Source organism: Perognathus longimembris, chromosome 5 (genome assembly GCF_023159225.1).
Source record: "Perognathus longimembris pacificus isolate PPM17 chromosome 5, ASM2315922v1, whole genome shotgun sequence".
Classification (NCBI taxonomy): domain Eukaryota; kingdom Metazoa; phylum Chordata; class Mammalia; order Rodentia; family Heteromyidae; genus Perognathus; species Perognathus longimembris.
Genome location: NC_063165.1, coordinates 60,558,095 through 60,575,600, shown reverse-complemented (window position 1 = coordinate 60,575,600; position 17,506 = coordinate 60,558,095). Strand labels below are relative to the sequence as shown.

Below are 17,506 nucleotides of genomic sequence, written 5' to 3'. Positions count from 1 at the left end.
ATTCTACTTTCTTCTATATTTTCTAAATTTTCTCTGGTACACATAGACTAATGCTATGATCAAGAACATATAGTTAGGCAAAATAATGCACTTCTTAGTCAGGTGTTGGTGGCTTAGACCTGTAACCCTAGCTACTCAGGAGGCTGAGATCCCAGGTTCAGGGTTTGAAGTCAGTCTAGGCAGAAAAGTCTGTGAGAGTCTTATCTCCAATTAACCAATAAAAAGTCAGAAGTGGAGGTGTGCTGCAAGTACTAGAATCCCAGCCTTGAATGAAAATCCAAGTGAGAGTTCAAGGCCTTGAGTTCAAGCCCCAGAACTAGCACACACACACACACACACACACACACACACACACACACACACACACACACACACACACTGCCCACTTCCCACCCCAAATCCTGTTGTTTTCAAATCTAAGGGTTTTCACTTTTGTAAATAACTTCCCAAAGTCATCAAAAGATGACTGGATCCTTTTTTCTCAAACATCTACCTTAGGAATTTATTATAAAAAAGAAACAAAAGAATGCAAGTACAGCAAAGAATCCACTTCTAGATATATGGCAAATTAAAGCTTCTATTGTTTCTCTTCTGTACCAGACATTGAGAGACACAAAAACAACCAGAGTATGTATTTCTAAGTGAGGTAGAAGATGTATCCCTACTCCTCCACAGATGAGAAACACAGAATTTGTGTGACTAGAACATGACCACAAGGGAGATTAGACCACAAGGGATTAGTGAGGTGGGGGCAGGGTGGCTGGCTTCACCCCATGCTTCTTTATGATCCTCCCCTTCCTCTACAGTCATGATTTTCCTTCATAGGCAGAAGGGAAATTAGAGCCTTAGCAGACCTAGCAGCTTCATGTAGCTGAAAGGACTTTCATTTCATCTGAAAACTCCTTGTGAGCTAAGATAGTCAGCTACTATTCTACAGACTCTTGAGAAGCAAATGGACCATAAAGGACTAAAATAACCATTTCTGCTTGAGTTCTAGCGCCATCATGTGGTATTTTATTTCTGCACAAGGTGGAATAACTTCCTTACCCACATGGGATTTTTTTTTGAGTGTGTGTTTTTTTATTTTATTTTATTTTTTTTATTTGCCAGTCCTGAGGCCTTGGACTCAGGGCTTGAGCACTGTGTCCCTGGATTCTTTCTGCTCAAGGCTAGCACTCTGCCACTTGAGCCACAGCACCACTTCTGGCCATTTTCTGTATATGTGGTGCTGGGGAATTGAACCCAGGGCTTCATGTATGGGAGGCAAGCACTCTTGCCACTAGGCCATATTCCCAGCCCCTATAGTGGTATTTTATTTATTTTATTTTATTTTTGGCCAGTTCTGGGGCTTGGACTCAGGGCCTGAGCACTGTCCCTGGCTTCTTTTTGCTCAAGGCTAGCACTCTGCCACTTGAGCCACAGCGCCACTTCTGGCTGTTTTCTATATATGTGGTGCTGGGGAATTGAACCCAGGGCTTCATGTGTACGAGATAGGCACTCTTTGCCACTAGGCCATGCCCCCAGCCCCATTTAAAAAATTTTTTTTTAATTTTATTTTTATTTATTTTGCCAGTCCTGGGGCTTGGACTCAGGGCCTGAGCACTGTCCCTGGCTTCTTTTTGCTCAAGGCTAGCACTCTGCCACTTGAGCCACAGCACCACTTCTGGCCGTTTTCTGTATATGTGGTGCTAGGGAATTGAACCCAGAGCTTCATGTATGGGAGGCAAGCACTCTTGCCACTAGGCCACATTCCCAGCGCCACCCGCCCCCCCTCCACGGGATTTGATGCAGCTGATAATTTCTCCAGGAGACAGATCATTTGTGTGTGTTCTATTTAGAGAGACCCAGATTTCTCAGTGGTCATAGCAGATTTAGAAAAAGCCTATCAAACAGTAGGATGTGAAAGTCATTGATGGAAGCTTTCTGTAAAACCTCAAATATTACATGTTTAAAAACTTAATACAGGGCTGGGGATATGGCCTAGTGGCAAGAGCGCTTGCCTCGTATACTTGAAGCCCTGGGTTTAATTCCCCAGCACCACATATACAGAAAATGGCCAGAAGTGGCGCTGTGACTCAAGTGGCAGAGTGCTAGCCTTGAGCAAAAAGAAGCCAGGGACAGTGCTCAGGCCCTGAGTCCAAGGCCCAGGACTGGCAAAAAAGCAAAAAACAAAAACAAAAAAAACTTAATACACATGTGAAATTAATGCTATATATAAATTGCTGGTCCTGGAGCTTCAGATTGGGCCTAGATGCTGTCTTTGAGCTATCTGTGGTTTGAGGATCACAAGTTCAAAGCCAGCCTGGGCAGGAAAGACCATGAGACTCTTATATCCAACTAACCAGCAAAAAGCCAGGAGTGGAACTGTGGATCAAGTGGTAGAGTGCTAACCTTGAGCAAAAAAGCTCAAGGACAGTGCCTAGGCCCTAAGTTCAAGTCCCAAGACTGGTACAAATAAATAAATAGACCAAAAATAACAACAAAAATCCCTACCCTATCTAGTTGTTTTTATTGTTAAGTAAGAGACCATCACAAATCCCCATCAGTATTTTCCCTTCTTTTCTCTTCCTTTTCCTCCCTCCAGTCCCTACTTCTTTTAGAATTTTAAAATGTAGTTGTTGAAGAGGTAGGATATTTCCTTGAAGTTCTTTTGGCCCTTGGCCTGATTGTGTATAAGATTCTTGCAAACAAATATTGAATCTGTGTCCCCTAGTAGCATGTGTTCACACATTCACATATACATATATATGTATATGCATGTACACATACACATATGTGGATTGCATGCTGTTCCTGAGCTTTTTTTGATCAAGGGTAGTGATCTACCACTTAAGCCACATCTACACTCTCTGGCTTTTTTGGTGGTTAATTAGAGATAAGAACCTCATGACCTTTCTTGGCTGGGCTGGCTTTGAACTATGATCATTAGTTCCCAGTCTCCTGAGTAGCTAGGATTACAGGCATTGTCACTGGTGTCTGGCCATAGAGCAATATTTTTAACCTAGTAATAATCTAGAAAATGTGTGTCAAATGAATGAATAAATATATTCTGGACATTAACAGGTAAAGAGGGTAGAAAGAGAGGAGTGTGAGCCACCCCATGTGCATTGTGGAAACAGGGGTAGAAGCTGCAGATTTTAACACGGATTCCAATGATCCTGAATGACCAGGGAGCTTTGAATTGCAGCTAATCGACTCACAGATTCATCCATCCCCAGAAGGACCAGCAATGGGATGGTGGTCATTCCTCCATGGACCCATTCTTGTAGTGACACAAAGCCATCTTGGTCGTAGTCCATCCCTTGCAACATCTCCTTCAATATCTGTAGAATCCAACAATAACAAATGTCCAGTTTTAGGTCAATGTTTCTACTTCTATTCTTCCCTGTCTTTCTCTTTGATCTTGCATTATTTGTTTTCTCTTGTCTCCATTCCCATTCTTATTCAGAATGAGGTAGAGCTGGGAGGGACCAGACTAGTAGTGAGGGGACCAGGGCTCTTCATGTGGCTTTGCCCTGATCTGACTCTGTGGCCTTAGGCGAGTGACCTCAAATTTCTGGGTTCTAGGTTGTATACCTGTGAAAATGGAAATAAAAATGGCTACATTTGGAGAATTGTAAAGAGGATTAGAGAAAAAATACATACTATAACTCATGTATATGACAATAATGGAAATACATATTTATAAATATATACTTCTATTGTAATCATATAAATATGTATTACCTGATACAGAAGATCTCAGAAAATACAGTTTCTGTTGTTATTAATATGTGGTGGTTCAGAGAAAGCTCTAAAATTACTTTTGACCTTAGATTCTTTAATCTTTGCTTGGGTAGAAGTGTAATCTCTATTATGTCTATGACTTTTGCTGTTGCAATGTGTGTACTGTCTGTCAGAGAAGTAGGAGATTGAGGTTCAGGGCGGCAATGAAGACAAGTCCAGGAGCACCTGTGCAGAAATATTTGCATTCAAACTCTGAATATGACTTCCCCCTCCTGGGAGTTTTCAACCCATGCTTACAGAAACTCACAGGCCTTAGCTCTGTGGGATCCCACTCCAGGTATCGCGCAATATGCAGCATTTGGTTGACAATGCAATCCATCTCCTGGAAAACATCAGGAGAGAAAATATTAAGAGAGACAACTAAAAATGCATTATCAGGAGTAAAACTCAAAAACCAAACCCAGTGGTAGACTTGAGCAGGGCAGGTCTTAAGAAGCCTGTATAATGCGCTGGCACTTCCTGAGGACCTCACTATGTGTTTCTGACTTGGTCACAAAGCCTGGTGGATGGGTGAGCCAGAGATGTGTGGAAAGCTTGTTGAACAATGGCCTCCTCCTGGGCATGCCTTACTTCTACTGTTGCGTTCTTGGAAGACACGGGAAGCCCTCCTGGTTTCTCCTTTGTGATTGGACAAATAGTTACAAGCCAAAGGAAGTCTCAATTCCCTCTTCCTGCCTCTAGTTGTTCCTCCTCCTCTTCTTCCTCCTCCTTCTTTTCCTTTTCCTCCTTTACCTTCTTGAGCCCGTACTGGGGCACAAAAACTCAGGACCTCACACTCTCACTTGTCTTTTTTCAGTCAAGGTTGGTGTTCTACCACTTGAGCCACACTTCCACACTTGCTTGAGCCACACTTGCCTGGACTGTCTTCGAAGTGTGATCCTCAGATTTCAGCCTCCTTTACTCCAAGAGTAAAACTCAAAACCAAACCCATTACAAGACTCCATGGAATTTTTATTTTCATTTTTTTTGCAGCTGCATTTACAGACTTGCTAGGATTACAGGTGTAAGCTTCTCCCCCACCTTTCTTATCACTCCTCATCCCCACAGTTTTAGCAACTTGAGATCTACCTAACCTCTGTGGTTAATATCAATTGGATAGAGGGTTGCTGTGCTGGTCCTTGTTTAGATGCTATGACCTGCATTTTGTTTGGGGTTTCCTTTTCCCTTTGTACTGTAATCTAGCCTTGTGTCTAGAACTCTGTGACCAGTAACTTATAAGGGATATATGTTTGTCTAAAGAATGAGCGAGTCTTTTGGTATCAAGGCCAAGCTCTCAATAGAGCCTCATGGGTACAAGTGAAAATGAATCAGTACACAGAGGGACCCACTGAAATATACTTAGCTGAGAAAGTATTAGGGATTAAAGTTAGCAACTCATGCATCAGCTAAACTGTTAAGATTGCTCTGGGCAGACTCTTGAGTAGAATTGTTGCCTGTACTAGCTGGAAATACTGAGTAAAGCAAGCAAAGGAAGTGTCAACAGGGATTCAATAAACAGCATTTCACCTAATATTCCATAGAAGAATGGCAGGATGGGGCAGTAGGTGAGTACAGGGAAGTGGGAAGGCATATGAAATTCTGGTGGAAAAGAGTTTGTGAATTGACTTGAATTCATGGTTCAATTAGAAAATGTGATTCAGGAACCAAGAATTAGGCTCAGTTGTGGACAATGTAAGTAGAAGTGTAATGGGGAGATTTCAGAAAGAACTGGTTCTCAGTGTCTACCCTGATAAGACCACATTGGGACATTTAAAACAAGTCATGGCAGTGCATATGTGGTGATACATTTTAAGAAGGGCATAGCCAAAGCAGAGGTTATTCAGAGTGGGCATTTTAAGAGTGTCTTATGAGAAACACCGGAGAGTATGGCCATTTCGGTTTGAGAGCATCTATCCTGTCATTGTGTAGATGTTTTGCTCAGTTGCAGAGGGCAGCAGGAAGCAGGGGGTAATGAAGAGGGAGGGTGTGAAGGGCTTCAGCTTTGTTTTGATTTCCCTCCTGGATGGGACAGAAGAAGGAGAGAGCAGCAGGTATTCTGCTATCTGGTAGACAGAGATCCCTTGTGGGCAGGAAAGGAAGCCTGGTGCAACAGTTGTCTCAATCCTGGAAGGGAATTGGGGACCTTACTTCATGGGAGAATTCATTCAAAAAAAGCCAAGTTTATCAGCCAGGAAATTCCAGGGGGAAAGGAGTTGAATTTTGTTTCTCTTTGGAGAGCCACTTTTGCTCACCAGTGTTACCTCCAAATAGGGCCAGCACTTAGCCACTTCCTACACAAGATGTCTATCCTGTGCAAGGTCACTGTCATTTCATGCTTTGATCATTTCAATCAGCAGTAATTGTGCCGCTTATAAACCTTCTTGCTACAGTACAATACTTTATGGACTGTAAAGCCATGCCTTGATTGGTTCAGCAGTACCCTAACTGGTATCTCTCAACACAGCAGCTACAGCGCTTCAGTTAAGACCCGAGTCCACCATGCCACTCCTTAGCTCACATCTTTATCCCTGTGTCCCCCAAGGAAAAGACTAACGCTTTCAAACACCTGTAAAGCCAGATTTGTTTGGCAACATCCCCAATTCATATTCCTCCTCCCCCTCCCATCCATAATATCGGTGGTCTTTTCTGTTATTTTCTCCCTCTAATGTCATCTGTTCAATCATTCTGTTCCCTATTTTCCTTCCTTCCTCCATTCTAAATCAGCCACACACACTGTACTACTCTGTTCATGAGCTCTGACTCCAGCATTACCAGCCTTAGGGCTTGAGCTCAGCACTCCTCTTTCTCTTACTCTTTTCTATTCTTCTTCTAACTCTGGGTCCTTCCCTATCCCTGCACTTTCCTGAAGAGATGAGACAAGTTTTAGCTTTCTCGGGTACAATGGGATGAGGTAATATGCTCAGAGCAGACAGAACTCGACTTGTACGGTGGAATCCTGGGGTGGGAGAGGAAGCCATGAGAGATGCCAAATCCAACAGTAGTCACCTCCCTCTTGCCCTCTCGCCCTTGACTTCTGGTCCCTCTAAACTCTTCTTGTTGGCCACTGGGCTCCAAGAGACAATTTCAGACAGGCCTCTAAATGGGGAAGTAAAATTAGATGAAATACTAACACAATTATTATCCCGAGATTTTATGATTCTGACATCTGGAATGAAAAAGCAACGTGTAAAGCATGCTATCTGCAAGGCTGGTTCTTTGGAGTAGGAGATGGGGGACTCTCAGATTTGTTTGGGGAACACTGCAATTCCTACAAAGATATGGCTGAACATTTCCAGATTCTTCCCTGACTTGCTTCCTGCTCCCTAGCCTTTCTGAGATCCTGGAGGGACATTTAGAGTGAGAACTTACCGCTTGGTCCAGGAGTCCATTCTCATCTGAATCATAGAGACGAAACATAACTGCAAGAGAAACAGACAGGCTTGCCGTGTCCTCCAGGAGCAATGGATGGGCAGAGGTTTTGGTGGTATCAAGACTTTCCACCTGATCTGGCCAAGGCTGGGCAAAGGCAATTGCACTAGCTTAGCCTCCCAAAGAGTCTGATTTCTTTATGGATGAGTGGGACAATGGGATGAAGAGATCAAACTATCTGGCTTCCTCACCCATGTAAGTATAGTCACTCTGTGACTCATGCCATCCCAGATCTGGTGCAAGTCCCTGGAAAACATGCGCATTTCTCTACATTACCAGCAGAGGGCAGAGCAAATGTCCAGCTGGTGGGTGGACAAAGGCACCAGGCTGCATAGTGTGTGGTGTTAGGCAGATTTACACCCTGGTGTGCTCTATCACTTCTGGGCAGTCAACAAATTCTCTCACTTCTTTAGGCTCAAATAATATCTGTAAAGTGGAGATGATAGTCATTTCTTCTAGGGTTATCATAAGGGATTAATCTGTCACCGATATACAAAATTGACTATACAGAGGCACTCAACAGATGTTACTTGTTTTTATTTTCTTTTAGGAATGAATATTTACATGTATAGCATTTCATATGCACTGAATATTGTTGTATGTTCTCTATCATTATTACTTCACCCTCAGTAATTGTAGGGATAATGCTACAGCAAAAAAAAAACACAAAAAAACAAAAACAGAGAGAGCGAGAGCGAGAACAAGAACGAGTGTGTGTGTGCGTGTGCGCAAATGCGCGTGTTGGGGATTATTAAACTCAGGGCCTTACACTTATTAGGCAGGTGCTCTTTCTTGAGCCATACTTCTGGCCCCTTTCTGTGTTGCTTGGTTGGTTACTTTTAGGTAGGGTCTCATTTTATGCCAATACTGGCTTAGGCTGGGGTCCTTCTATTTGTGTTTTTCCGTGTCACTGAGGAGGACAGACATGTATCACTGTGCCCAGCCACTATACTTTTCCTATGGCTCAGATAACAGGGTATACTACCATACTTAGACATTAGTTGAAATAGGGTATTGGAAAGCTTCTATGTCTAGATTGATTTCAAACCACCATCTTCATGATCTCTGCCTCTTGAGCAGCTAGGATTCCAGAATTGAAGCACTTCACCTGGCTGAAGGCAATTTCATAGAATATTTTTAGCATCCATGTTTCAACATGAAATTAGCTGTGGAAATCTCCATTTATGCATGTATTGAGGCTCAAAGAGTTTTGGATTTTAGGGATTTGGAATTTTTCAGATTCAGGATGCTCAACCTTTGTATCCCTCCTCCCCCCTCCCCCCCAAAAACACCAAACACATCAATGTCTATTTGAAAACATCATCAATCATGTTATTATCTGCGGGAAGTTGATGTAGATTAAGGAAGATTTGGAGAAAAATTTGGACTCGAGAGCAAATGTTCATTTATAGGACCTGGAAACCTACATTTCATTCACCTGAAAGGTAGAGACAGGATCTCTGTGGTCTGTGAGGGAAGCAGAGCACATGCTCTCTCATTTAAGGCCTTCATGCCCGCTTCCTCTGAGAAGCATCTCACATTGGCCCTGCCCGGGTGAGACCCCTTAGGTGTCTTGACACATGTCCTGGTCACACTAAGTTGCCACTGTGTCATCATTTCCCTCTATATGGTTCACTGTCTCTGCATTTTATTTGTTTATTTTTATCATGGTGCAAACGCTTTTGGAGTGAGAACTCTTTAAAAGTATGGCCACGGGCTAGGCTCTGGTAGCTCATGCATGTAATCTTAGCTATTCAGGAGGCTGGGATATGAGGATCATGGTTTGAAGCTAGCCTGAGCAGAAACATCCACAAGACTCTTACCTCCAACAAACCATCCAAAAGCTGGAAGTGGAGCTCAAGTGGTAGAATGCCAGCCTTGAGTGAAGAAAGCCAAGCAAGAGCACAAGTCCTGGGTTCAAGTCCCAGTACCAACACACACACACACACACACACACACACACACACACGAGCGTGCGTAGGGTCATGGGCTTCCCTTCCTTTGTGACTCCTCAGCATGTCTTGGTAAGAATGTCTTGGGCAAGTGCCCTCATAAAGAAGGACAGGCCTTCTTGCTACCTTTGTCCCAGGCCTCTGGGCTGACATGACTGTCTACCACTGACCCCTCTCTAATCCTGCTGTGCATGAATAATAGAATAATAGAATGAATAATAGAGCTAAGTCTACTATCCACTGTGCCTGTCTTCCTACTCTCCTGTGCTTTTTGCAGGTATGAAATGAGAATAGCACATCATCCTTCAAAGAGTATGGTGTGGTTAAAATGGTAAGATGCATTTCAAGTGCTTTTGCAAATACAAGATATTCAGTGCTGAGAGTTAATCTTGCATTTCGAGTAAGTAGACTTTTAGGTTTTATTTTCTAAAAGACATAAGCTTTTTAAAAAAATGTATAGCTAGCTTAACCTCTCTCTCTCTCTCTCTCTCTCTCTCTCTCTCTCTCTCTCTCTCTCTCTCTCTTGTGTGTGTTTGCCAGTTGTGGGGATTAAATTCAGGGCCTGTCCCTGAGCTTTTTTGCTCTAGGCTAGTGCTCTATTATCTGAACCACAGCTCCAGTTCTGGCTTTCTTTGAACTGTGATCCTCAGATCTCAGCCTCCTCAGCAACTAGGATTATAGGCATGAGCCACTGCACTTGGCGCTTAGCTTGCTTTTAATTACTAAAATAAAGAAAGTATTGAATTGAGGGAATCCAATTAAAAAAATTAAAAAATGAAAACTTGGCAGAATAAATGATCAAATTTCTGCAGTGAAAAATTGCAAGGGAACAATACAATAACCAATAGTAATTCATGAATTTTCCTTGGACTCTGATTCAACTAACCAATTGAAAATCCATAAGATAGTTTGGCAGTCACTACTGGCGCACAGTTATAACACTAGCTACTCAGGAGGCTGAACTTTGGTGATCTTTGTTCAAAGCCAGCCCAGGCAGAAAAATCTGTGCTATTCTTATTCCAGTTAACCACCAAAAGGCTGGAAGTGGAGCTGTGGCTCTAGTGGTAGAGAGTTAGCCTTGAGGGAAAAAGCTAAATGACAGTACCCAGTTCCTGAGTTCAAACCCCAGTGCCAGGTATATACAAAACACACTGGGCCCTGGGCTCATCACTGTTGAAGCTGGACAATGAGTGCTATGCTACAGATGTACTTCATACCCTCTTGTCTATCTCTGAAAGTTTCTATGATAAAACTTTTGTATTTTTCTTTGCATTGTCACTTTAAGACAGTCTGAGAATAACTAACATGAAGAAAATCTACCATTCTTCTTGCCAGTTATTAACAACGACAATGCCCTCAAACTCAAAACCCAGCTGAGTGTCGGAAATAATTTGACACTGCACTTTTAACAGGAGCCAGAAGAAAGCAGAATTTTGTTACATTTGCTGCCAAATTATAGCTTCAGATTTGGAGTTGTTAACACCTCAGGCCTGTAAGGGAGATTTTTCAGCTCAGTTAATGAGCAAACGTGTTTGTTTTGGATTTGGCAGTTGACCTCTGGCAGACTGCCCGTGCTTATGTGTAAGTTGTGTTGACTGTCTTATTAGTAACTAGAATGTTGGCTTTTGCTGGTTTGGTATGTTTTCACTTATTGTCTATTCAAATCCTCAAGAGCAGCAAGTAGGTTCTATATTTTGTAACAAGGTCCTAACATCTGTTATTATAAAAAGCATATCTGTATAGCAAAATAATCCCTTAGCCGAGTCCTTTGCAAGATTACAGGGTATTTTTGCTTAAGCTCTTACTCTCTTTGTAAAGTTGCATTTATTTATTTATTTGCCACGCCTAAGGCCTGAACTCAGGGCCTAGGCACTATCCCTAAGCTTCTTTTGTTCAAGGGTAGTATTCTACCACTTGAGCCATGGCACCACTTTTGGCTTTTTCTGTTTATGTGGTGCTGAGGAATCAAACTCAGGGCTTCATGCATGCTAGGCAAGTACTGTACCATTAAGCCACATTCCCAGCCCTAAAATTGCTTTTGTAACCAACTTTGTAGCACCATGAAGCACAGTTCAACTCTCAAAATTAACTAGCATTCTTTCTCTAGAGGTCCAAGAGCTTGGATGTGGGAGGTGAGAGGAAAATGGAGGAATGAAAATAAGCCATATCAGGACAGAGATGGATGAAAATTCAAGGGGGAAACAAATCACCATAGCCAAAGAGTTGTCTTGTTGCCAGGCATAGCATCACATGGTTGTGATCCTAGCTACACAGGAAGGTTGAGGCCCAAGGCCGGCCCAGGCAAAAACTGGAAACCCTATTGGAAAAATAACTAATACAAAAAAGGGGGGTGGGCTGGAGGGGCATGGCTTAGGTGGTAAAGTACCTGCTGAGCAAGTATGAGGCCCTGGCTCAAACTCCAGTACTACACGCATGCATGTGCACACATAGACTCACACACAAATATCAAAAAATGGTTACCTGTTCACAGGTGTTCAGTATCTTTCCTTTGAAAAGTTATGGTTTATTTTTTGTCTTTCGTGGGGCTTGAACTCCTAGGCACTGTCCCTGATCTCTTTTGCTCAAGGCTAGTGCTGTACAACTTTTGAGCCACCACTCCATGTCTAGTTTTCTGGGGGGGGGGTTAATTAGAGAGAAGAGATTTGCAGACTTTCCTTTCTGGGCTGTCTTCGAGCTGCAATCCTCACATCTCAGCTTCCTGAGTAGCTAAGATTACAGGTGTGAGCTACCAGCCCCTGGTGAGAAAAGTTATCCTAAGTAGGAGGCAGTGGCCTTGTGATTGGAAATTTTCAGAAAGTGCCACCAGCCAAGCATAGTACTCTTGCCCCTTTGATGAGAAGCTCTCCCTTTTCCAAATTCTGATTCAATGTCAAGAACATTCCACCCTATACACAACTGGCATTATGTCTTAGGGAGGAGTCAAAGAAATTTCTTTTTTTTTTTAAATTTCAATTCTGGTTTTATTGAAGTTATTTCTGAATATTACATTTCATCCTTAGGTTTCCCTTTATGATTTTGCTGTAGCATTCAAAAATCCTGTGTTCATTGACCAAATCTGTCCTAACGAATGAAAGCACCAGTGTCAATCCGACTAAACTCTTGTATGGTATGAAAGGAAATCAGTAAAAGATTTGGCAAACCCAAGTATTAAAACCCCAAATTCTTCTCGTTAGTGAAGCAAAGCTTCCTTACAAATTGTCTGCAAATACAAGTTTGTGTTTGATGAAGATAATGAGGAACAGAAACAAATTTTCTTGTTTCTTAGTCTAAAAATGTTGGGTGCAGTTGGGTGCTGGTCGCTCCCACCTGTAATCCTAGCTACTTAGGAGGCTGAGATCTGAGGACAGCAGTTCAAAGCCAGTCCAGGAAGTGGCAGAAAAATCTCCCTCAAAGGAGCAGAATCCATACCCATGATCCCAGCTCCATCTCTAGTAGGGTAAGAAATGATTGACAGGACTCTGTATCCTTCTTTAGGAAACAGCTCTAGTCTCAGATGGGGCAAGCACTTACATTCTAGTTTATCTTGAGGTCTTCCGCTCTCCAGCAGGGACAGGTAACACACGACATCCTTCAAGTACACTATAGGAGACTCTGAGCCTGGGGACTGAGCAACAGGAGTTCCCAGGGGGCTTGCGGTCACTTGATCTTTGGCTGTCACTTGCTTCTGGGCCATGTTTGTATCTGTGATGGGCAAAAGGAGGGCATCCAAAGACAGGCAAGGTAAAGGCTAGGCACTCCAGTCTCTATTTTGCATGTGTGCCTGATCTGAGCCACTCTCTCCTGCAGCCACTTTTCAATCACCTTGGGTTCCAAGGAGGACAAAACTTACCACCAACAATATGTTCATAAAGAGGAATGGAGGAAGCTGTTTCAGAGAAAGAGAACAGCCAAAAGTTCAGGTGGATCAGCTGCTTCACTACCATGACTTGTTTTTGTCTCTCCAATGGGCACAGAAATAACAAACTTCTAGCAACTTCTCTGGAACCTCAGAAAATAAGAACTAAAATAGGTCCATACTGGGAAAAAGCTAAGGGACAGCACTCAGTCTGAGTTCAGTCTCCAATGCCAGCACTGAAAAGAAAAGAGCATGAACTCAAATGACAAGAACCCTGACCCACAAAACATGGCAGGGACCTGACATGAGAGTTTCTTCAAGTGGAATCTAGATGTGGTTCTAATCTGTTCTCCACCCAGAGCCAGAAAGGAAACTAGAAGGATTGCAGGGTTTTCAGTGTTTAAGTGAATCACTGGTGAGATTTAAAACAATTCACTGTGGATGGAAAACAGAACATTAAGCTATAATATCTTACTATCAGACATGTATACATACATATAGCTATGTATATGTACATATATATACATACACACATATGAAAAATATAATAAAACTGCAGTTCCTTATCTTCTGAGCACATCCCAATAGCCCAATTTTAACTTCATGTATTTATAAATATTTTAACAAAATAAATTATGTCCAGTAAATAATGTGTGACTTTCTGAGACTTTCTTTAGCTTCAAGAGAAACCTGGAGAGTCCATGAGTAACCTTCCATGAGAGCAGGATGCCGGCAGACACCTCCAGAGGCTGAGGGTGCACACTGCAGGAGATCTTGGCAAATATTACTAAGAATAAAGTGTACTTCTGGAGAGGTAGGGGCTTAATAATGATTGACTGTTTACTTTGTGCCAGGTATTGTTCTAAGCATTTACACATCTAACTCACCTTAACTTTCATAACAACACTTTTCCATTGGGACACCAAGGCACCAAGACATTATTCAAGCATGCCCACAGTTACAGACCTGGTAGTGTTGAGAGTTAGAAATCACCTAGGAACCTAGGCAGTCTGTATGTTCTTTTGCTTGATCTGATTTTTGGTGGTCAGTGACCAGAAAATTTGTATTAGTCATGAGAACAGAAGTCAAGGATGGCAACTTTTCCTGGTCTTTTTATTTTTATTTTTTGGTGCTGGTCCTGGAGCTTGAACTTGTGTTCTAGATACTGCCCCTGAGCTTATATGCTCAAAGCTACTGCTCTACCACTGAGCCACAGCTCCACTTCTGGCTTTTTGAAGGTTAATTGGAGATAAGCGTCTCATGAATTTTCCTGCCTGGGTTGGCTTTGAACTGCAATCCTCAGATCTCAGGATTACAGGAATGAACCACTGGTACTCAGCTTTCTCTAGACGTCTTCTCCTTCTCCTTCTCCTTCTTCTTCTCCTTCTTCTTCTTCTTCTTGCCAGTCTTGGGGCTTGGACTCAGGGCCTGAGCACTGTTTGTGGCTTCTTTTTGATCAAGGCTAGCACTCTACCACTTGAGCCATAGCACACTTCCAGCTTTCTCTGTTTAAGTGGTGCTGAGGAATAGAGCCCAGGGCTTCATGCATGCTAGGCAAGCACTCTACCACTAAGCCACATTCCCAGCCCTTTCCCAGACTTCTTAAGAGCTGCTGGCCTTGGGCCGTGGGCCTGTCACCAGCACAAGGAAATCATTTCCCATTTATAAACCAGTCAGGGTGATTCCCCATCTGCCTTAGCACAAGAGTGGGCCTAAGGACAGCAGGCACTACAGAAGTCTGCAAGAGGGCAGCCTTGGTGAACTCACCAGGAACTAACCAAAATGGCACATTGCCATGGACACAAACCACTTCTTCATCTTTCTGCATAGGAAACAGAGCTGAGACTTTGTGGTTGGACCAGTCTGAATTAAATCCTTGCTCCACAAGGTGTACCAGTAGTCCCTAACCAGTAGACCCCACAAACCACAGTTTCACATGTGGTATGACTGTGGTTAAAGGAATATATAACAAACAGGTACCAGGCAAATAGATCTTCAACAACAATTTTAGCTGGCTTCTCCTTGCTAACTTACTTAGCAACTCCCCATTCTGTTCAGAATGCTCTATGCATTTGTTGTTGGAAGTCAACCAGGGCATGCTCTTATAAACTTGTGCCTTCTCTAGCCATTCACTAGAAGTCATCACTACTACATACACTACAGTACATGCATGCATGCATGTGCACGCACACACACACACATACAAACACACACACACACACATACACACACACTCCTTCTTCTGAGAAAACTTTTTCCCTTTGGTAAAAGGTAAATGGAAAACTGTCCCAAATCTTGACATACTGTGTTTCAGGGCAAGTAGAGAAAGAACTTTATTTAACATTAGACTCCCACAATTATTCCCCTCAGGATGAGGCATTCCCCAGTCCTCCTCTAAATCACATATTCCAAAGACTTACCAGTATCAGGGGCACAGGCCTCATCTGCTTTGGCAGCATTATCCACATTTTGTACACTAGAATCTTGGAAATAAAAAGATAATTTAAATTTCAGTATATGCCCCAGTCTCTTAAAGGGGTAGGTGGGGGCCCTTCCCAGGCAATGTGGTTCACATAAGCTGTGTTTGTGGATCAGGGTTACTTGTCATCTGAATTCATATTCTTTCTTCTCTTTTCATGATGTTTTCAGGCTAGAACTCAGGGACTGAGTGCTATGATTTTGCTCGATATTGGAACTCTACCATTTGAGCAACAGCTCCACTCCAAGCTTTTTAGTGCTTAACTGGAGATTAAGAGACTCATGGACTTTCTGCCAGGGTTGGCTTTGAACTGTGATCCTCAGATCTCAGACCCCTGACTAGCTAGAATTACAGGCATGAGCTGCAGGATTGGGCTCATGATCTATGATCAGGCCTGACTGACTCCCCTTTCATACCTGAGCTCCTGGAGGATTGAACTTCCACTTCAGGTCAGTGCCCAGCTAGTTGCCTAGTTGCAGACTGGACACATGCTGCATGTGCTCTGCCAGTAGACCAAAGTCCTTGCTAAAGGCTTTCTTTCCTTGATACATGGAAATGTGTGTCCTGTATTGCCCACATCTACTCTCCGATCCTGAGTGGCAGGGGTTATCTCCTTGCTTATTGGACATGGGTTTCTATGAAGTCATATAAAGAAAAGAGTCTCCGTTCCTTGGACCCCATTCCCTCCCCATAGGAAAGTTCCTATACTGAGGGGATTCAGTCCTGGCCTGTGGCACAAGGCCAGAGCTATTCTAGTTCCTCCCTTCTTGATGAAGTCTAGTCCATGTACCTGAGCTGTTTAGCACACTGCAGCTGGCTCTTTCCTTTGAGTGGTCAGGAGTCTCCTGTCTGGGCTTCTGGCTGAAGGCCAGGAAGAGGTTTGTGCTCAGTGGCTGAGGAAGGTCCACTTCCAGGTAGGCCCTCATGAACAGCTTGAAGACATCATAGCTGATTGGCTGAGAGGAACAAAGAGAGGGAAGTTGGTGGAGGAAATTGAAGGGCTAGAGAGGGAGGAGGAGAAGGAAGGGGAGGCAAGGAGATGGCAAGTGAGATAAATGGAGATGAATGAGTTGGTTGGGCAGGAAGGAAAAGGCCCGGATGGGCAGATAAGGCAGGGAGGCAGGTAGGTGAAATGTAAAGCAGAGAAAACATGGGTGATTGCACTTCAGGATTCAGGGCTCACAGAACCAGAGAGGGGCTTTTGTAGAAGGTAGGACATAGTCTAATTCGCATAAAAAGGGGGTGGGGATGGTGAGTGAGCCCTGGAAAGGAGGGCTTTATCTGCCCAGGCCCATGTGAGTGGAGGGATGTGGCCATAAAGAACAAGGACAAGATCAGTGCCTTGGAATCCCAGTTAAGATGCACAGAGACCTGACTTGGTAGCTCACACCTGCAGTCCTCGCTACACTGGAGGCTGAGATCTGAGGACTGAGATTCAAAACCAGTCCAAGAAGGACAGTCTATTAGACACTTATCTTGTATTAACCATCAAAAAGTCAGAAATGGAAGTGTTGCTCAAGTGGTAGAGCACCAGCCTTGAGTAAAACAAAGTGAAAGCACGAGGCTCTGAGCTCAAGCTCCAGTACTGGCACTGAAAAGAAAATATGAACAGGTATCCAAGGGAAAACATATGGAAAGAAATGGTTCTTCTGTGATGTGTTTTCCTCCCCTCTTGTGCCAGAAGAGATGTGATTCTGCATATTCAGGTCTCAGGAAATAGATCTAGAAAAGGACAGGCTCCATTTTTTATTATCTTCATTCCTGTGATTTTTTTTCTAGGCGAATTACAGCATGATGAGGGATTTTCTTTCTCTCCGTGTGTGAGAGAGGTGGCTAACTGCTTTTCATAACATGTCCTTGTGAAGGTTTTAGGTGCTAGAAGAGCAGGAAGCCAAGGACAGAAGGTAGAACCAAGAGATATGCCAGCAGCTAGGCCTTCTCCCTGATGTGTCTCCAAGTTCCGCCTGGCTTCTGTTCCTAGGTGGGAGCAATCATGCCAGAAAGAGCATTCAGCAAAGATTCAAC

General features: G+C 43.2%; 1 protein-coding gene across 1 annotated transcript in view; it reads right to left on the bottom strand.

The window, feature by feature from the left end:
* Dgkg (diacylglycerol kinase gamma) overlaps nt 1-17,506 on the bottom strand; it is a 231,081-nt gene that overhangs the window by 125,807 nt on the left and 87,768 nt on the right. Inside the window, exons 4-9 of the mRNA XM_048347002.1 lie at nt 16,272-16,437; nt 15,423-15,485; nt 12,678-12,848; nt 7,135-7,184; nt 4,034-4,108; nt 3,201-3,323 (exon numbers count right to left, since the gene is read on the bottom strand). Coding sequence (XP_048202959.1) covers nt 3,201-3,323; nt 4,034-4,108; nt 7,135-7,184; nt 12,678-12,848; nt 15,423-15,485; nt 16,272-16,437 — 648 coding nt within the window. The remainder of the gene's footprint in view (nt 1-3,200; nt 3,324-4,033; nt 4,109-7,134; nt 7,185-12,677; nt 12,849-15,422; nt 15,486-16,271; nt 16,438-17,506) is intronic.